The following is a 21,609-nucleotide window of genomic DNA, read 5'->3' as shown; positions in this document are numbered from 1 at the left end:
TTCTGTAGCCAGTCCGAAGTCCGAAGTCTTTTGCATTTTACAGCGGGTGAATCTCCAGTTGTCACTGGTGATTGTCGTTTGAACCTTTCTAGATCCGCCATCAAATTGATAAGTTTAATTAAATCAAGTGCTGTGAGAAAAGGCTATAAATCTCCACCTCCAACATCCTCACACTCAATATAGCCTATTAGCCGAGACACCTTCTTTATGTGTACAGATGTGACGTAATGACGCAAAGACATACTCGAATTTCCCGCGGAAATCCACCAGTACCACTGGAGTTAAAAACATTATTACAAGCTTACCGTTTAGAATCGAGCTAAGTCAAACACTGGCTGGTTATGTACTTGCTCAATTTATTTTGGATATTTTTTAACCCCAAAAAGTTATGGACTGTATCTTTAATGCACAGCTAATTGAATTTATGTGAGTTTTAAGTTCACTTAAAAGTTGTTATATTTTTAAGCCTATTAAATGTATAAAATTATGGCTTTTAATTATACTGTAATGTGAATGTAATTACTCATTTCATCCCTATAGAAACTGAAATAAAAATCAATTTACATTAATTTACAGAGACATCAGTTGCAGTATTGGTATCAGTGTTACTGGCCTTCATTCATAATATAAAGATGCCATTAAACAAATATTTAAAATATACCATCTTTATGTTGTTTCTACAATAATTTGGATATTCAGTGTGAAAATCTGTATTACAATATAAACATATTACAGATTTTAATGTTAGGTGTGATTAATCGCGATTACAGAATTGTTTTATTAATTAGTTACATTTTTAAATCAATTGACAGCACTAATTGATATATTATCTGAAGTGAGTCCAATTCTCTTTGATTCTTCTTGTACATGGATCACGAAAAAAGAAATTTAGAATGATATTTGATATTGCGAACATAATATTATTCAGAGCTGGTGTCTGAGCTGTTTTCTGTTCAGCAAGTACATTATATACATCTGTCTGATGTATCTGTGTTTTCTGCATTTAGTAATTCTGTTTCTATTTTCTCATCGTGTCATGTTGTCTGTGTTGTTTGTGAACATGACTACCTGTACCCCTGCAGAAGGTAAAATTTAGCATATACATGCTGTCTCTTTAGCTCTATCTCTCTAATATCACTGCTGTCTAGTTAAAACAAAAATTAAGATTGGATAGTTTGGATGTGTGTGCGTATGAGAGATGTGTGCGCGCGTGTGTGTATCAGCATGTTCAGTCTTCTGCTTTCTGCTGTGCAGGGCACAATCTCAATACTGCATTGATTCTGTAGAAAAATAAAAACCGCTTCAGCTCTAGAGCCTCCAAACACCATCCAAACAAACTCAACTGCCCAGACAGAATGAAACATCTGTTTAGTTGAAATGTTGTGACATCAACTGGACTGTTTGTCCTTTTCAGTATATTTTTGACGCTCTTAAAAGGACAGTTCACCCAGAAATTAAGATTTAGTCGTTATTCACTCACTTTCAGTTTATAGTGACCAGCTCAAAAAGAACAAAAAAATTGGTCGATGTGATCCATAAAGTTCATATGAGCTTTATCTGATAAACAGATTTTAGTCATTATTCTCTGAAAGTGTTTCCAACAGTGAGACTTTGAGGGTATGTCGCCGCAGAATAAATGTTTGTTCATTTTAAAGTAGGCTTGTTGCGATAGTCTGTTACTGTGATCAAATCATTTAGTTCAGTTAGAGAACAGATACTACAATTAAAAACTGAACGCGTCTGCTCAATTCAGCGTGAGCCGAACGAGAGTCGCAGCACAGATCCGCAGCAGAAGTCAGATTTCATTTATCACGTGACGAGAGAGAGGCGAGCTGACAGACAAGACAATGGCGGAAGATTTGGTTTCAAAACGAAATGTAAAAGCACCTATTTGGCAATATTTTGGATTTAAACCCAATGCTAATAGGGAACCTGCAAACATTAATGAGGCAATCTGTAAACTTTGTCTGAAGAAGGTGGCAGCATCTGGAGGTAACACTTCTAAGTTACACACCTTATTCGTCTTATTCGTTTTGTTAATAAAAGTTCCAAGTTTTAAGTTTGTCATTGTACTGTTTTGTTGAGGTCGTTTTGATTAATAATATTAATGAACACACTATTCAAGCAATTGTCGCTCCAGATTTGCCGCTACTTTGAAAGCGAAAGTAAAATGCGCACGGCCACACGGGCATTCATAAGCGATTTAAAAACGAGGTGGAAAAGAGGGAAAAACTCCAACTCTTCAATCTGGGGTACATTGAGAGAACAATTAAGAGCTTTCCAGTGACCAAAAAACTCTTTGCATTTAAAGTGGACTCGAAACTCTTTTTTTAGTTGTGATAGTGGAAGCCAAACAATTTCAATATAATAATAATAATAATAATAATCATGATAATATATACAGTATATCCATAGCCTTTTAATTTGATTGACAGATGCTTTGCAAAAGCAATGGCTCAAATCACTACATTAGAGATATTTTATGTTATGAAAAGTGCAAAAATATTTTTGGCTCATAATGAAATTGTGGCAGGCCGCCATGATCAAGGTAATTAATGGGAAAAAAATTACAACATACAGGTTTATAACAATAATACATAATATAGTACAATACAGAACAATAATACAGACGGAATTTTCATTTTTGGGTGAACTACGCTTTTTAAAATGCAACAGTCAAAGAAATCCAAATTTACTATACATAGACTTAAAAAAAATTAAAAACAGGCAGAACATTAGAACACAAAGCTGGAGTTTGTTTGTTTGCTGTGTGGGGACTTGATGTTTAAATTGTTGGTCCCATAATAACTTTTATTTTGCTTAGGCTGCATGCTGCTTAGTACCAGCACTAGTGTCCCTCAGAACGCAAACTCTTAGCGATCAAAGTAAATGAGACCCTAGGGACATTATCTGAGTACATGGCCCCTTCTGTTCATTAATATCCCACTGTATAACGGTTTGCTTGTCTTGACATGCATAATTGTTTATTATGCTTTACTGGCATAGAATAAGTGATACTTTGAGTGTACAGATTTAGCTCAGTTGACAAAGGCTACGGCACACTGCTAAGTTTTGGAAGTGACAAATGCTCAAGTGTCTCAAGCCTGTACAAAAACATGAATGCTAACCATTTAACACAGTTCAGTTAAGAATTCAGTTGTAACTCCCTAAAGTTTTCAGGAGTGAATTCTCTTTTATAAAATGGATAGTTCCCGTCCTTGATTATGATTGGTTGAGTCACATTCGAAACTGTTGTAAAATACTCCTGTTGATATCATTACATCAGTATCACTGCTGTTGTGCATTTATTTTATGAAACTTTGCCAGGAAAATGTATCAACCATTTTATAAAAGCAATGAGTTTCGTGAAGCCATGGTTTACAGTGATTTTTAACATGGGTTTTAGGCACTCCGCTCTTCGTTGTACCTAACAACTCCCCTTAGATATTCTGAAATCACTGTAAACTACAGCTTTTTGGGGCTTCTTCCTTTAAAAGAATGATTCACTTCCGTAAATAAGTACAGAACAGGATTAAGCACTCAGAGAGGAGTGACAACTGACTTTATCTGGAGCTGAGTCCATATACAAATTAATTTAAAGTCCCCCTGTGGTGAAAATCAAGTTTTTAATGTTGTTTATATGTCAATGTGGTATTTTTAATATGCTTTAAGACAAACCATGTGCAAATTCATAAGTCAACACCATTGCTGAGTATTTTCTCCTTAAAACCGCAGTGAACTAAAGACAGTCTCAAAAATGCGGTTTGAAATCACTGGTGTTTCTGACATCACAAACTACCTTGTAACCAATCAGGTCAATGTGTGATCGTCAACGAGTGGATCTCTCAGCTGGTGTGAGTGAGTGGAGGCGGGGCTAATTTGTATATTCATAGAACCGCATAATGAGGCAAAGGGTGTAGAGTTACATTCAGGCTATTTTAAGGCATGAAGAAAAACATTTCAAGGAAAAAACATTTAAATATGTAATTTTTGTGATCAAAGATGAGTTTTAAGGGATACAAATTATTGACTACAGGGGGACTTTAATTTAAAAAAATGTAAGAGCTAATTAAAGTTTTTTAATAAGATCTTCGCTTAATTTTCATGTCCAAAAGTCCCTTTGACTAATGATGGTACAGTATCTGACTACTCTGCCCCACATGGCTTGTATGTTAAGTCTGTCTTGGCTGTAATTCCCAGTTTGACCTGCTGGTGGAGCTGTTCCATGATGAGGAGAAAGCAACGAGTCCAACCGGTGCTGCTCCTACCACTGGAGGACGCACTCGCCTCAGTGTCAAACCAGTCAAGAGCAAAGCTGGCCAAGCTAGCAAAGAACACAAGAAGACAGTCGGACTGCAGGTAGAAGCCTACTCTTATTTGTACTTGTATTGAATATCTACGTACATGAATTGTATTTTTGTGTTATACTGTGTAAATAAGCAGTGGATGAGATTAAAAATACTGCAAGTTTATGTTAGAATTTGAATAAATGTTTACTTCTCTCTCTCTCTGTAGTTCCGTAACTCTCTGCATCTGCTGATGGAGACGCTGAATGCGACTACGCCGCATTACGTTCGCTGCATCAAACCCAACGATTACAAATTTGCCTTCACGTCAGTTTTTCATCAGTTTTATGTCTTTTCTCTCTCTCTCTCTCTCTCTCTCTCTCTCTCTCTCTCTCTCTCTCTGTGTGTATACACATACTGTGATCATAAATTGAGATTCTCTGATCTTTCGGAATAGATTGTCAGCTTTTTAATTAGATTGTAGATTCAGGTGGTGTTCACTACAACAGAGCAAAAAAAAAGGTGGAAGTCATTTACATTGGCATATAGCTTAGCTTTCTTATAACTAATGTAATAATAATGCACAAATACATTTGATAGTTAAAGTTGATAAAAAAAAATGTTGGTCAAGAATTGCCTTAGAACAGTGGTTCTCAACCTGGGGGCCCACTAGAGGGCCTCAGCAAACTTGCAAGTGGGCCTCAGGATGACATAAGTATTTAAATTAATAATGTATTATTAAAGGTGGTATCAGTGATTTCAGGCCCAAAAATATTTTTTATCACATTCATCTAATCTTTCCTAACGATCCGCTAGCTGCCCGCCCCATAAGCATGCCGTCAAAAAAAACGCGTCTCTGTAGGCAGCCTAGGCTCTGAGATCTGCACACAAAAACAAATGGTTTAGCCAAACACTCAAAACCAAAACAAATAGTGTTCCAACCAATCACCGACAGGGGGAGGGTGTTGTGAGGTTTTGGGCTCGTGCACGGCTGCACGCAAAGTCAGAGCTGAAGAAAAAACTGGCTCAAAACCTCACAACACCCTCCCCCTGTCGGTGATTGGTTGGAACACTATTCACTGAAATCACTGATACCACCTTTAATGCATTAAAATAACCTAACTTTAATCTAAATTATAATGCTACAAATGAACACATAAAATCATAATGTAAACTTGAAATGTATTTTAATACATCCTTCAATAACTGTTGTTTTAATACAGAACATAATCCCAAAATGAAATCCCAAAATGAATTGTGGTTAAATAATTATAAATGTTAAATGAACCAACAGCAAACATAATAAAGGTTGGGTAGGTGATTTTCAGAGAGGCTAGCATTAGCAAGCTAGCTTTAAAGGTGAACTAAGTCACTTTTTTACCTTAACCGAACAGCTTCGGACTCATTGGAATAGTTATATGACTTTTTTCGGGTTGAATGGTGGTCGTCTCGCACCCCCCGAGCGCCTGTGAGCCGAAAAAACACCCTTGCAACTTTGAGCCGGCGGGCCGCCGGCCTCAGCGTCAGGAAGTATCGCGTGATATCAGGTCTCGCAATGTAACGAATTGCTTTACGTTATTTAGTCAGACTTGAATAAATATCGTTCTTGTTGATGGACTAGTAGACATCTTCAGAGGTTATCTGTGCCTGTTTGATGTCCGACGCTTTGTAACGTGTTGTGTCAGGAGGAGAAATAGGGATAGCTCACAGATGAAGTTATTACAGACAGACTCACAGAGGCGATTGGCATCTCACAACTTGCACTTTATTCCCCAATCGAACTCATGTAACTGTCTGTCACCCGTTCTACCGTCCATAGCTTTACTTGATAAACAAAAGTAGGATAAGAATGAGCATCAAACTGAAATAACCCGCATACATGGGGTGTTCGAGGTGCACACACAATACAGACTGCCGACAGTTCAACAGGGCGCGCGCAGCTCTTAAAGGGGCCACACCTTATTTCCACTCATTTCAGCTTCCATCCTATTGAAACAGGTACCGGTATAGAGGGCGGAAGGGATCAGGCCGTGAGTGCAGACGGCTCTGCGCGAGTGGTATTTACGACAGTAATGTTAAATACAAGTACTCCACAGCGACTCTAGGGGCATAGTGTGCCTTTAAAAGCATAAGATTCCACTCTCCCTTCAAAGCGTCTCCAAAGCCACTCCCCAAAAGCATCACGAGAGACGGCATTAAACTACCTCATGTCTCAAAGCACAAAATATTACAATTATAATAAACAAACAACTTAAAGAGCTGTTACTTGTACCACCTGACGGTTGCAGATTAATGTATGCGTTGATAGTGTTGAAATTGAAATGCATAAATTCAAATCACAAACCGCTCCGAGTAAAACATCATGGGTTTTCATTTCTTCCATCTTAATTACAGTAGTTATGGCGTGTGTATATATATATATATATATATATATATATATATATATATAATACACACACATATAAATACATTTAGACAACTTAACTTAGTGATTGCTATCAGGATGTGAAGAGACTTTTAACCAGCATAACAAAAAAAGTTTCTGGAATAAATCGCCTACCCTGCCTTTAATTCAATACATCAATTAAAAAAAAAATAAACAAACCTCTTTGTCACAATCACAGCAAGTACCGGAAATATCTTACCAATTTTGAAGAGGGGGGCTTTGAATATTTTGTTGTACAACGATACAAAAAAGTTGAGAACCTAGAATCAGATTGTTTTTCTCAGAATCAAGAGATGCATAAAGATTCCCAAACCTACACAATTTCCCTAAGCTTTGTCCAGCATCTTATATGAAGAAATGTTGCCTATATTAAAGCTGCAGCGTGTAATGTATGTGTTACCTGCTGTGCTAAACAGAACTGCAAAAGGTAGCATCATTTCACTACATATCAGGAGTGTGCCAATCATGCCCCAAAAAGCTGTCTAGGTTGGCAGCTCACTAGTTTAGACAATGTGCAGGCCTAATATTTTTTCTTCATGAGATTTCATTCTAAATATCATTTTGAACTGTGTTTATATCAGTAGATTTAGAAGAAGTGATAGTGATTCTAGGCTGATATCTGATTTCTGTCATTACCAGGTTTGACCCCAAGAGGGCAGTGCAGCAACTGCGTGCATGTGGAGTTTTGGAAACAATACGCATCTCTGCAGCTGGTTTCCCATCTAGGTACAGTGAAGATCTATACATTAACATACTGAACTCCCTTTTGTCAAACACTTCCTGACTGTATATTTGTGTTTGCACGACTACTTTTGTTTGTCAGGTGGACGTATCAAGAGTTCTTTAGCAGGTATCGTGTCCTGATGGTACAAAAAGATGTTTTGACGGACAGGAAGATGACCTGTAAGAACGTTTTGGAGAAACTTGTGCAGGTACAAGAAGAGGACAATTCAGCTTATAAAACTATATTTATACTCTCTATGGACTTGGACTCTTTTGACCAAAAAAAAAAAAAAAAAACTTATAACCATAGCAACAATGCCCTGAAAACCACCCAGAATTGGCAATACTCACATTTTCTATAGACAATTTTGTTGAAGGTAAAGTTTAACATGAATGAAAAGTCTATTCATTCTCTGTCCATGTTTTTGTTCTCTCAATAGGATCCAGATAAGTACCAGTTTGGCAAGACCAAGATTTTCTTCCGAGCGGGGCAGGTTGCGTACCTGGAGAAACTGCGTGCAGATAAGTTGCGTGCTGCCTGCATCCGCATCCAGAAGACCATCCGCTGCTGGCTGGCCCGCAAGAAGTACCTGCGCATGAAACATGCTGCCACAACCATCCAGAGATACGTCCGTGGACACCAGGCCCGCTGGTGAGGGGGAGGGGACTCATCTCAAAGTGGGCGGAGCCAGACTCAATTTATGAAAAGCAGAATCATACAAAATAAGATGACCCGGAGCTTCTAGAATGTAACAGTGCCCGTTCACTTTGACTGTGGAGATGGTTCCGGAATTATAAGCTATGAGTTTAAAGCTATGAGCCAAACCAGCCAGCCCAGCTTAGGAAAATTACAACATTACAAACTCTAATTAGAAGACAACAAAAAGGGAAAGAGCAAAATCGTATCAAATAATTGTAGTTGAATCACATTCATCATAATTAAAATGAAGTATAAAACTATTGATTTAAAGATGTTGATTAAATATATATATATTACATTTATTGCAAAATATGCTTACATTTACAATTAGCGTAGGGAGACATTCACGGTGCATCATGGTAGTGGCCGTTCGCTGCAGAGATCTTTTTGTGCAATTTTCTCACCATGACTCTGATTGGTGGAATTTTCTTTAGAATCATGGGTAATGTTAGCCTGGGAATCCAGACCCAAATCTGAAAGATTAAGGGTCTGGTATTGAGTAATGAAAATCTCCCAGCTCGAGGGGCGGCACCAAGCATGCCTTTGAAAATCTCACTGCATTCAATTGGATAGCACTACGACCAATCACAACAATCCACGGGGTGATGTATCCAGAGCCCCATGCACTTAGCTATTGTACCAGCGGAGCTAACTGGTAGATTAGACTCTTGCCGTATCCGGTCGGCAAAACAGCAAAAACGTCCTTCTTGCAAAGAAACGATTCGAGCGCTATCTTCTGTTCCTCTTTTAGATAAAAAGCCAAGTCTAACTCGTTCATTGTAGCAGCCAAAGCTGTTTCAAACAACTGGTGGTCATCCATAGCCAACTTGCAATGTTTACTAATGACTTCGACGTCACAGCGCTGTCGTCATCTGTTTAGCTCGCCTCTGGCCCGCCTATATCAGATAACCCGATGTGATTGGGGCAGCTCGGCTACAAGGGCATAGTTAATGAGCATCATTACTCAATGCCAGAGTGACTTGCTGAGCAAATTCAAATTGTGCTCTCGCGAGAGCTCTGGATTTCCAGGGTAGGGTAATGTAGTTTTTCACCAGAAATTCCTCTCTTAAACACCATTCTTTGGAAAACAGGTTCAAATAATGCGAACTGATGAATTCAACAAAAGCATATACCATTAATTAACAACATTGGAGCTCACAGTATATCTGTCTTTAAGGGTTTGCAAGTCATTGTTAAAATATGAATGGAATTTACTTCGGAGAACCCAACTATTGCACTCTAAACTGTTTTTTAGTATTTAATTGTGGAGGTTTGCATGTGTTAACCTCTACGTTGTTCTTCCTGACCCACAGTCTTGCAAAATTCCTGCGTCGCACACGTGCTGCAATCATCATTCAGAAGTACCAGCGCATGTATGTCCAGAGAACATGTTACAAACGCAAGCAGGCTGCTGCTCTGGCCATGCAGTGCATCCTCAGGGCCTACATGGCCAGACAACTGTACAAAGCGGTGAGGAGGAAGCCACACATTCTAATACACTTTTACACAATCTCACATATACAAGCCTCACAAACACACTGCTAACAATACACTTCTAACTCTTCTATTCTCAATATTGCACTTTTATTTACATGCACCTTTGCATTTTGTCATTTACTTCTGTTTTTGCTGTAACATTTAAACATGCATCAGGGTAACATATGATGTTGGTAGGGTGGTTTATAATTAACACACTAGAAACCAGTGAAGTATTTCAGGCATTGGACACATGACCTGTGAAAGTGGCTAACTACACCCCTAGGGAACTGCATGAGTTTAAAAGTGCAGTGGATTAAACACATAGGAGTGACTGATTCTAAAATTAGTCATTTTAATTTCAATTTACACTACTGTTCAAAAGTTTGATAATTTTTTTTTATAAAGAAATAAGTTTGCTTTTAGGAAGTTTGCAAAGATGCATTAATTTCAACTTATTATTCATCATATAATTCTGAAAAAAAAGTGTATCACGATTTCCACAAAAATATTAAGCAGCTCAACCATTTTAAACATTTATAATAATAAGAAATGTTTCTTGAGCAGTAAATCGGCATATTAGAATAATTTCTTAAGGATCATGTGACACTGACGACTGGAGTAATGATGCTGAAAATTCAGCTTAGCCATCATAGGAATGAATTCAATTGTAAAAATAGTTCGCAATTTTGTAGGTCTTCCTTTTTTTATGTAAATGCGTGATAAATAAATGTAATAAATTTGAAATAAATGCAGCCTTGGTGAGCATAAGATACTTATATTTGGTAATAAATACCAAATACACTTTTGAACTGTAATATAAATTTCATGCAAAATCTCAAATTTTCAGTTTACAATATTCAGTTTTTTCCAATGTTTTGATTTCAAATTTCAAATATTTGATATACATTTTTCTTTTTATGAAAGAAACAGTATGTTTTTATCTCCAAAGCATTTGCAGCTTATAATAGCAAACAGAGTAAACAACTAATATATGAAATTAAAGTTAAATATCAATAATGAGATACAAAATAAAATAAAATATGTAGAGACTTTTTGCACCCAGGTGTAATCTGTAATAGCAGAAAAACGAGAATAAACCACAATCAGTTTTGAAATATTGAGAGATTATTTTAAATGATGAGTAATTGGCTGCCAATAAAATTGTGTGTGTTTGGTTCCACTCTAGACTATTTGAAAAGAGCACCTTCCAGTAACAAAACAATAAATAAATTATTAAACTAAGAAAGTAGCAATTCTGTTTCATCCTGAGGTCTTTTCTATGAATTATCAACCTAGAGTTTTGCTGGCTTACTAGGTGGTCACTGGTTTTCTCTGGTTTTTGAAGCCTCTGGAAGAGGATGAAGTAGCACAGTGTTGTGATGACCTCATGTCTCTTAGCCAGTGTGTTTGGTCATGTGATCTCACAGGCAACAGGTTGTTCCAGTGTAGGGACTGTCCCACTGATGGACCACAGCAGCTGTGGCTGTATTATACTTACTCTCACTCCTCTTTTTTCCTTCGGTCAGACCTCTGTTGATCAGCAGTGGATTATCGAGGCAGGATGTGTAATATCTGCAAATTAAAAAGGCAGAAGGTGTGAGAGAGAATTGAGCGATTTGAGAGCATTTCACTGCGCTGTCACTGTAGTGATCACTGTCATTCTTATCTCTTTTGTATATTTGTGTTGTTTTCTCCTGTTCATCATGTGTTGTTGTGTATTTGTTTAGCTTCTGCGTGAGCACAAGGCCATCATCATTCAGAAGATGGTGCGCGGCTGGTTGGCGCGGCAGTGGTTCAAGCGATCGCTCAGAGCCATCGTGTACCTGCAGTGCTGCATCCGTCGCATGCGAGCCAAGAGGGAACTCAAAAAACTCAAGATCGAGGCGCGCTCGGTGGAACACTTCAAGAAACTCAACATCGGCATGGAGAACAAGATCATGCAGTTGCAGCGCAGGATAGACGAACAGGTACCACACTTCACACTGAGATGATGTGGCTTATTGTGCCTCATTCAAAAGTTCAGTTAATATGATTTCTGAGTAGCAAAACAAAAGTTACTCTTTTGTATGTCCAGCGTAAAACTCAGGAGGATTTTCTTAAGCCAATATGAAATCGTAATGCTCGTTCCTGTCCTTCTTGGGCATCAGTGCACTTTGTTCCATAAAAAAGTTTGTCATCATAAATCTTTCATAAAATGTAATAGCTTGCTCCACCCATGAAACAACTTTCGCCCTTTTGCTTTTTTAGCTTCCTTCCATCCAACCAGCTGTCACGTTGACTCTACTTTTCCCAATCAAATTCTACCCCCCTTTTTGTCCTGTGAATATCATTATTTAGTCAAAAAAACATCAGGTTATGGAAGGAAACTGGGTTACCAGCATGCTTTCATGTTGACTTTATGATGTCAGTGTTAATTTGTCTCTAGCTGATTTTAGTTCCTTTAGAATGAGTCATAGTGTGTTAGCTATGTATGATAACATCATTTATATCTGGGTTTCCCTGTGCAGAAATTTTATCTAAAGCCCTATTCGGACTGAATTAGTTTAACAGTATGGAGGCGCTTGAAAAAGCATTCAGTTGAGGTTCTAGGTGGTGGGACAAGACTGTGGCAAAACTCAAGTGTTTTCCACATTCCATTCAGATCAAAAAGAAGGTCAAAAGCACTTGATAGAGGCACGAAACTTCTTTTAGATTTGGGTAAGTGCCTATTACCAACATAATCCAATCTGAATTTAATTAATAAAACGTTCGATCGGACCTAACTGAGTTTTAACTGTTATTTATAGGTTATATATAGATTATATGTGTTTGTGCACGTGATATCAGGAAGCAAAGTAATACACACATGACGACAAGGGAGGTTATGGCGGTGCATAAATCAAGTTACCCCTCCCACTTCTGCTAGTTTTAATGAGATTTCTTATCCCGGGCGAATTGGCCATTAATACTACAGACGTTCTATGGTAAAATTACATTAGTCTATCTACACTTGTAAAACTAATCCCGTCCGAATAGGGCATAAGTGTGTGTTTATGTAGCTGTCAATGTAATGTACTGATTCTAATGACAATTAGATGATGATGATGATGATGACAATCATATGATGAAAAAGTACAATATAGGTTCAATGTCATTTTAAAGGTTTTGTACAGTGGAGTTTAAAAGTCTGAATCCATCTTGATAAGGAATTTTATAGGGACATTGGAGTAAAACATTTATTTAAACTTAGAGAGAAACAGGATTTTGCAAATCAAAAACACTGCAAAACACAAAGAATGCCATGACGTTAAAAAAAGATTTTTAAGATGAATTCACTAAAGTAAATTTGAATTACTCTGATTCAAGAACTAAAATTCCCCAAAAATAGTACTCATGTAATTAAATAGAATTAACTGATGTTCTGTTTTGGTTTCACTCTAGAGCAAGGACAACCGTTCTCTCAGCGAGCGTTTGAATGGTCTAGAGATCAGCCATGCTGCAGAGTCTGAGCGCATGCGTGTGGAAGTCCACCGTCTGCGAGGGGCAGAAGAGGATGCCAAAAACAACGCCAACAAAGTTACAACTCTTCTGGAGGAGCTGGAGCAACTGCGTAAAGACCTGAAGAACACACAGAAGGAAAAGAAAGCCATTGAGGAATGGGCGAAAACCTACCAGGACGAGATGGAACAGGTGCTGTACATTCACTTGTAGTTGTGTGCAGCTGTGATGTGCCTGTACTAGTGCGATGTTCAAAGCACTTTTCAAAAAGCTAAGGGTTATTCACTTAGTAAATCCGTTAAAGGGATAGTTCACTTTGAAATAAAATTTTGGTATGTTTTAGCTTACCTCAAGGGCATCCAAGATGTAGGTGTCTTTTTTTCCGCAGTAGTTTCAATTTTGATATTTTTAGGTCAAACCGTTCTTGTCTGTCAGTCAAATAATGCAGGTCTATGGTCACTGTCTCAAAGAGCATGCACAGAGTCCAAATTAAAACAATTCCACATCGTCCAAATTAAACAATTCCCCATCGTAAGTACACATTGATGGCCTAAGACACGAAACGAGCGGTTTGTGTGAGAAAACGAACAGTATTTAAATCGTTGTTACCTCTTGTACACAGCCGCGTCCAAATGATCTGAGGGCGCGGGTGGGTATAGATATATACACTAGATGTCGCCTTGGCTACGGTTTCGTTCCAATGAACTGCAGTAGCGAAGGCGAATTCTATAGTATACTATACCCGCCCGCGCCCTCAGATCATTTGGACGCGGCTGTGTACAAGAGGTAACAACGATTTAAATACTGTTCGTTTTCTCACACAAACCGCTCGTTTCGTGTCTTAGGCCATCAATGTGTACTTACGATGGGGAATTGTTTAATTTGGACGATGTGGAATTGTTTTAATTTGGACTCTGTGCATGCTCTTTGAGGTGGTGACCATAGACCTGCATTATTTGACTGACAGACAAATATTTTTAAGTTTGACCTAAAAATATCAAAATTGAAACTACTGCGGAAAAAAAGACACCTACATCTTGGATGCCCTTGAGGTAAGCTAAAACATACCAACATTTTATTTCAAAGTGAACTATCCCTTTAATTTGTGTCATTCATTTCAATGAACTGAAAACGAACTGATTCATTGATGCATTGAGTCATTACCCAATCCTGGGCTGCGTTGAAGTCCATTTCTTTATGCCCTTCCCTCGCTAATTTCCATCTGTCTCATTCACTCGGATGTACGTCATTGCTAACATTGAGCGCCCACTACTGGCGGAACCCTTGCAACGGGTTTAAATAAGCCCTTGATCACTTGGAATCCGCTATGGATCTATCCTTATTGATTTGTTTTACGGATCATTCTGTATGCATGCTTGGGCTGTTGGACAAAATATAAAAAATGACAAACGAAAATGATAACAATACAATGAACTATAACTGTGTAAAAAAAAGTTTAAGATAGCTAAAAGCAATATGCCGGTAAATGTCAAAATAACTCCATTATCAAACACTAGAGTTGTGTGGGAAAATTAAAGCTAAAAAAAATGTAATCTGCTGTGGCGTAACAATGTGCGCATTGTGGTCTATGGATCTCCCTGGTGTACATATGAGTAGACTCGCTCCCTCTGACAAAATTGAGGGGTCGAGGGTCTGTCCAAATAATACTTTCTTCACCCTCTTGACCAAGTTGAACGCACATCAAAATGGCGGTGGGGATTCCCCTGAGGGGAAGTGCTTAGGGAAGTGTACTTTGTCTAAAAGTGGAGTTAAACGCAGCCCGGGAAGTTAATTCATTCAGACAGCTTAAATTCACCAAAATTCACTGATGCGTTTGAGTCGTCTCCCAGTGGTGTTCCTTTGACAAGAGTTCATTTGAATGGCTCGTTTCAGTAAACGGATTCATAGAAAACGCGTTCATTTGATTCATTACTCAGTAGTGTTCCAGAAGTCAGTTAATTTGGATGGCTCATGTCAATTTACTGATTCAAAAAAGCGATTAATTAAATGTACCACAGTACATTCATGGTTCCAGTGTCATAAAGTTCTCCCATACCATTGAGTGATTTACAAAACCTTTGCAAATTAGTTCAACAGAATAATTATATTAAAATGTCTAAAGGTGCATTCACACCATGTCGTAATTACCGCAATTACACGATTTCAACTTGTAACAAGCATTCACGTCCTCATGGAGCTCATAATTACAGCTTGTAACATGGCAATTGTTTGAGAGCTCTTACTTGTACCACATGACTGCTGTACCACCTGACCGCTGCAGATTCATTTAGACGTTGATAGTGGTGCCATAGAAACGCATAATTCCCAGTCTGAGGACGTGAACAGCTCCGAATATAACGTCACATGTTGTCATCTTGAGACTATTGCAATTACGACATGGCGTGAATGTAGCATTAGTGTCCATGTTATTTGTGTATGACTCGTATATAAATTAATAATTTATATAAGTGTGTGTTTGATCTGTTTCTCAGTGTGTTGATGTGTGTCGTAAACCTCATTGATGGTGTGGCATTACATTAGCAAATTCTCCACAATAGATCCTCAAAGTCAAGTTAGTCCCACAGGTTACCCACATTACCCTGCTTTTAGACAGTCCTACTAGATTGTAGAGCCCTCTAAAGACACAGATACTCCTGTTTATCTCCATATTCAGGGATTAGAGAAACACTGCTTTAAATCTGGGAAGAGAAGAGACCTGTACATTCACACAGGTGAGAGAGAGATAGAGACTAGCGCTCAGCACAAATGTTAGAAGTAGCCTAGTTTTAGGGTGGTACAGTAGAGGAATAGAACGATTCACAAAGCCACAATAATACAATATTGAATGTGTGTTGAGTAAATGAATGTTCCCGTTCAATACAAGCATCTGTGACACGATGCAGATTACCATAGCTAATAGTTTTGTTTTTTTCATATAATCTTTTAAAGACTAAAATGGCATGCAGTCGACTGATTGTGTTTGTGTAATATTTGTGACAGATGATCTCAGAACTAAAGGAGCAAAACCACTTGCTGAAGAACGAGAAAAACGACCTGAACCGAATGATCCAGGAACAAGGCCAGCAGTGGACAGGTAAGCAAAAACTTGAATATGTCAATGTTGTTCGATGTATGTGCAAACTCTTTAAAAACAGTGTTTTTACACAAGGTAGAACTATTTAATATTTTTCAAAGAATATTTAGTCATTTTATTCATCATTTATATGCACCAGTATAGCAATATATTGTAATAAATATCACTATTTAACTACAAAATGTAACATTATGTTGGTGATTTGGTTTCATTTTCATGGACTTTTAGTTTGTGTTGCGTTATTTCCTATGTTTCCTTCCATCTTCATGGTTTCTAGTTTGTGTTCATTTGTTGTCATTGTCATGGTCATAGATATATATACATCTACATTATCGGCTGTTTCTGTGGGCTGCTATAAATAAACCATCCGTCATATTGGAACAGTCAAAGCCGGTCCGTCAACACTCGAGAGCAAGTTGACTGCATTTGCATCCATGATTAGACTCATATCTGAATATCTATATCTACAAAAGACTTCAGAAGATGTATTTACTAAAACTATTTACTAAACTAACACAATTCAACAAGACAATAATGGTATTGTTTTCAAAAACCGATGTTGTCGTGTAAATAATCGACCAAAAGTTTTCAGTTTTTATATGAAAATGGTGTTGTGTAAACGGCCCCTGAGTTCATTGTCTTGGATGTGTCACACTGTTACGTGTCTTCCATGCCAAATAGTGCCAAATAAACAGCACATTAAAATCATCAGAAAATGTACTATTCTGATAATATAAAATATGAAGAATATTGCAAAAGATTATCAGCCAGTCTTACACACTGCTATACCTAATGTACACAATCCTTTATAAACAGTGTCTGTCATTTCTGTGTGTGCTTTCCTAACATGATACTCGTCCCTGTCCTGTTGCAGTGTCAACAACATGAGTCAGTCTGCAGTCAGATGATTGAGTAATTCAATATTGGTTGACTGTTCTTTGGGAATGTGTGTGAATGATGTTTAACATGTATGTGTTTTATAGACAAAATGCAGAGGGCTCTGAAGGAGGAAACCCAGCAGCTAGAAAACGATTTAAACGAGGAACGGTCTCGCTACCAGAACCTCCTTACCGAACACCTCCGACTAGAGGAGAAATACGACGATTTGAAAGAGGAGATCACACTTGCAGTGGTGAGGACACGATCATTTAGGGATTACTTAACTTCACATCTTGAAAATTAACTAATCAATGGGTATTCTGAAAGATTAGGCTGGTTTAGGCTCAGATCCAGCACACTCCTTTTAGTAAAAGCCTCCAGTTCTCTGATGGGTCCTTTCTTTCTTCTAGAATGTTCCAAAACCTGGTCACAGGCGCACAGACTCCACACACAGCAGCAACGAATCAGAATGTACCTACAACTCCGAATTTGCAGAGTCCGAGGAAGGGTCCCGCGGAGGGGAGGTGAGAGCAGAAATCATTTAGATCATTCATATTACTCAGTTGTTTATGATTTAAAATTCATTTTAGGCCAGTTAACTAATTTCTGACTTTTGACGTTATAAAGATCCTAGGAATAAAACTGTGGATAATATTGTGGATATAAAAATGAGATGTGTTTTATTCTTTCCTCAGGATGTTTCCAAGGGGATACTGGACATGTCCCTGTTCCTGAAGCTACAGAAGAGAGTATCCGAACTAGAGCAAGAAAAACAATCACTGCAGAACGAACTCGATCGGAGGGAAGAGCAGTTTCAGCGGGCTAGAGCTAGGGTACACACACACACACACACACACTTTACTCTGATTTCTAAATGAGAACATACCATCAATGTTTTTATTTAAAGTTAAATATAATCTAAATCTCCCTAACCCAGATACTAAAATTATATATATATATATATATTTATATATATATATATATATATAGATTTATATAGATTTATATATATATATATATATATATATATTTATATAAATAAATAGATAGATAGATAGATAGATATAGATATATGTAGATGTATAGATATAAACGTGTATATATATCTACTGTAAACGTAAACATTATATGAGTTAATGAAAGGTTAATTTTACTCAAACATATACATATAAAAAAAAGTAAATCCAGAAAAACTAGATATTGCTACTAATTTTGCAGAGGTCCCTTCATTTTTTTCAGAGCTGTGTGTATATATCTATCTATCTATATCTATATATATATATATATATATATATATATCTATATATCATCTATTGTACAATGGCTTCAAATGTCATGCGTCCAGTCATATTTAAATTATATTACTGTTTTGAATATCTCAATCTTATGTAATATTACTTTTTGGTTGGTAAAATAAGAATAAAAATGTACTTGTTTTTTTAAAGGTCCCATGGCATGACATTTTCATTTTATGAGTTTTTTTTAACATTAATATGAGTTCCCCTAGCCTGCCTGTGGTCCCCCATTGGCTAGAAATGGCGATAGGTGTAAACCAAGCCCTGGGTATCCTGCTCCGCCTTTGAGAAAATGAAAGCTCAGATGGGCCAATCTGGAATCTAACCTATATGTCGTCATACGGGGAAAGGTTACCTCCCCTTTCTCTGCCTTGCCCGCCCAGAGAATTTGACCCATGAGAAAATTAGCTACGACTGTGCGAGCGCGATATTGGTTTTTCCTCAAGAGATATCATGGCTTCAGGGCTCCAGACTGCGACCATTTTTCCTGCCGGTGCGACCAAATATTTATTTAGGTCGCGCCGGCGCGACCACAACGTTGCCGAATGCAAACAAAATGAAAGCAGAACGAAAATGCGCTACTCATTTATGCTTCACGGACTGTTCATTAGTTCGGACCAATAATAGACAGCGCAGCGCCGCAAACTTGCCAGTCGCGGGCCGATCTCGATCACGCAACACTGTTACTAGGAGATCCAGACTCTGGAGGTCCAGTGAAGAAATCCATTGAATTCGCCTCATAATTAATAACATCATCGCTGCGAGATCTAGTGAGAAACATTCCGATTCGGCGCAGAGTTCTCTGTTATAAACCATAGGTATCAGATCAAACAGCGCTGACGTGGAAACCAAGAGAAACACAGAAGGCTTTCAGTCCACAAATCAGCAACATTCACCATGGATTTAGGCTAATGTAGTAACTCTAACCATAACTATGGTATTGTGACAGAAATAGTCAAATGCTAAAAAGTACTAACTTACACATCTTTTTCCAGCACTTCAAAACTGTAATATCATAAATGTTATTTTTAATGTGATGACCAACACATTTTTTGTTCATATACCTCTTGCAAAATTATTAGCAATAACTAGTTTTTATGGATTTACTTTTTAAGTAAAATGAACCTTTCATTAACTCATACAATGTTTACGTTTACAGTCTTCCCCTTAAATTATAAAATTAACATGAAATGTCCCATTAGATCTATTTAGTTTTTCACCGTATATAGTAAGGGAACCTACAGTTACCAATTAAGTTTTTACCATAGATTTTTTACAGTCTTTTAACTTTAAAATTATGATATATTGTTTTCAATGTATAGCTAAGTAAACCTAAACACACATACATACATATACTTTTACATACACACTGTTACTGTGATTGAAAATGTGTTTTCTTGTTGGCCAGGATGATGAGGAACATAAGAAAGCTCGTGGCGCTGAGCTGGAGTATGAATCTCTCAAGGTAAACACACACACACACACACACACGTAATCTAAATGAACAAAATGCTCTCATTACAATTCTCCACCAGATTTACTATGCTACACGCACGCAAGTTCACACTAACTCGAAAACTTGCGTACACGAGCTGAGACCTGACGTGAGATTTGATCGTAGCCCACACTACCAGTACATATTTAAATATTTCTATTTCAGGTCAATTTATGACATCATTTTTAAAAGATATGTTTTTAGTATGGTCCTTGACCACTACTTATGAAATTACAGCTGTGTTGAAACACCTTCCTGCTGTCTTAGCTGGAAATAGAACAAAAATTGTCCAGTACAATGGACGTCTGAAATGAGGAAGATAATGCAGTGTAGTATATTATATGTTATATAGTAATATTATGTTTTGTTTTTTTACATGTATAAATGTTTTTGTATGTTGATAATTCTGAATTCTCTTCAGCGTCAGGAGTTGGAGTCTGAGAATAAGAAGCTCAAACATCATTTGAATGAGATGCGTCAGTCTTTGAGAGGCAACGCTGATGCCGCTTCCGCTGGTCCGGGTTCTCCTCCGTACACTGTCCTGCTGGATCAGCTGAACTCCTCCAACGAGGAGCTGGAGGTGCGGAAGGAAGAGGTGCTCATCCTGCGCTCTCAACTCGTCAGTCAGAAAGAGGCCATGCAACACAAGGTCAGACACAAAGCCTTTCATTCTTACTTCAGTTTTTGTACATTAATATCTGTCTCTAACATTCTTCGCTTAACATAAGTCTTGTTAAGATTTCTAACTTCATCTCTCCTTTTGTCCTGTGTTGCACTCACAACAGGATGAAAAGGTATGTTGATCAGACAGCAGAACAATCATTTACATCACTTCCATCTCCATTTTAGTCTCTATAATGCTAACGTTTGCTGTCGTTCAGAGTTTGGGAAGATATTGTCGAACATTAAGAGTTTGTAAGCCATTTGACAATTTATTTATATGAAAAGCGCAAACGTTGTATATTAACTTTACAGTTTACAAGTTCTAACATCACTTTTATTAACTGAGAATGAAGTGAACGAGAAATGGTTCTTGTGATGTGTCTGATGCTCAAAAGTCAGTTAGTTGATGGATTCGGTGATTTATAACTTACATGAGTGTGAATCTCTTCTGTATGTGTTTAGGCAACCATGACTGAACCTTTGCCGTACATTGAGGATGTGCAGAAGTTGACCGATGCCAAGGAGATCTCCCAGGCCTACATGGGTCTCAAAGACACCAACAGGTGCAATGCTTCTCTTTACATTTCTTCCACTATCAGCAGTCATGTGCTGAATCACAAATCCATTACATCTCATACTGTATATATGTTGTGTGAAGTCCTGTTCTCTGCCCTACTCATAGTGAAGTCTTCATGTTTTGCATCAGAGGTTCTTAAACTTTGATTTGTATCCCCCAGAGGGCTACTACTTCTAGTATCACTATATAGTAGGTTTAATTCGACTTACAGTCGAGCTAGTCTTTTGAAAAAGTCAAGAACACCTGTTATTATTTCAATTATCTCAATATCAACATCTCAAATGTGTCTCCCCTGTAAACAGATTGGTAACACTTTAGAAGGAATGACTTATAGTAATCTTTATCAGAAATTGTACCCCAAAATGCTATGTAAACTACCATTCCAAAGTTTGGGGTCGATCTTTTTTATGTGTTTGGAAAAAGTCTCTTATGCTCACCAAGGCTGCATTTATTTAATCAAAAATGCATATTTTTTAAATATTGTTTTAAAAATGG

General features: G+C 37.6%; 1 protein-coding gene and 1 long non-coding RNA gene across 5 annotated transcripts in view; one reads left to right on the top strand and one right to left on the bottom strand.

Annotated features, from left to right (window-relative positions):
* LOC309508646 overlaps window positions 1-9,275 on the bottom strand; it is a 192,728-nt gene extending 183,453 nt beyond the window's left edge. The window contains exon 1 of the long non-coding RNA XR_014209637.1: window positions 8,983-9,275. This is a non-coding gene — a long non-coding RNA (uncharacterized lncRNA). The remainder of the gene's footprint in view (window positions 1-8,982) is intronic.
* Window positions 1-21,609, top strand: part of myo5aa (myosin VAa) — a 108,358-nt gene that overhangs the window by 66,065 nt on the left and 20,684 nt on the right. For all 4 annotated transcript variants that reach the window (XM_082182843.1, XM_082182846.1, XM_082182845.1 and 1 more), the window contains exons 15-29: window positions 4,201-4,359; window positions 4,516-4,613; window positions 7,372-7,458; window positions 7,556-7,664; window positions 7,896-8,107; window positions 9,469-9,625; window positions 11,362-11,601; window positions 13,055-13,303; window positions 16,112-16,205; window positions 17,189-17,337; window positions 17,495-17,608; window positions 17,780-17,917; window positions 19,788-19,844; window positions 20,296-20,523; window positions 21,000-21,100. In XM_082182843.1, coding sequence (XP_082038969.1) covers window positions 4,201-4,359; window positions 4,516-4,613; window positions 7,372-7,458; window positions 7,556-7,664; window positions 7,896-8,107; window positions 9,469-9,625; window positions 11,362-11,601; window positions 13,055-13,303; window positions 16,112-16,205; window positions 17,189-17,337; window positions 17,495-17,608; window positions 17,780-17,917; window positions 19,788-19,844; window positions 20,296-20,523; window positions 21,000-21,100 — 2,192 coding nt within the window. The remainder of the gene's footprint in view (window positions 1-4,200; window positions 4,360-4,515; window positions 4,614-7,371; window positions 7,459-7,555; window positions 7,665-7,895; window positions 8,108-9,468; window positions 9,626-11,361; window positions 11,602-13,054; window positions 13,304-16,111; window positions 16,206-17,188; window positions 17,338-17,494; window positions 17,609-17,779; window positions 17,918-19,787; window positions 19,845-20,295; window positions 20,524-20,999; window positions 21,101-21,609) is intronic.

The sequence above is a fragment of the Leuciscus leuciscus genome (assembly GCF_965113295.1).
Source record: "Leuciscus leuciscus genome assembly, chromosome: 10".
NCBI lineage: Eukaryota > Metazoa > Chordata > Actinopteri > Cypriniformes > Leuciscidae > Leuciscus > Leuciscus leuciscus.
Note: the sequence above shows the minus strand (reverse complement) of the source record. Positions and strands in the feature narration are given on the sequence as shown.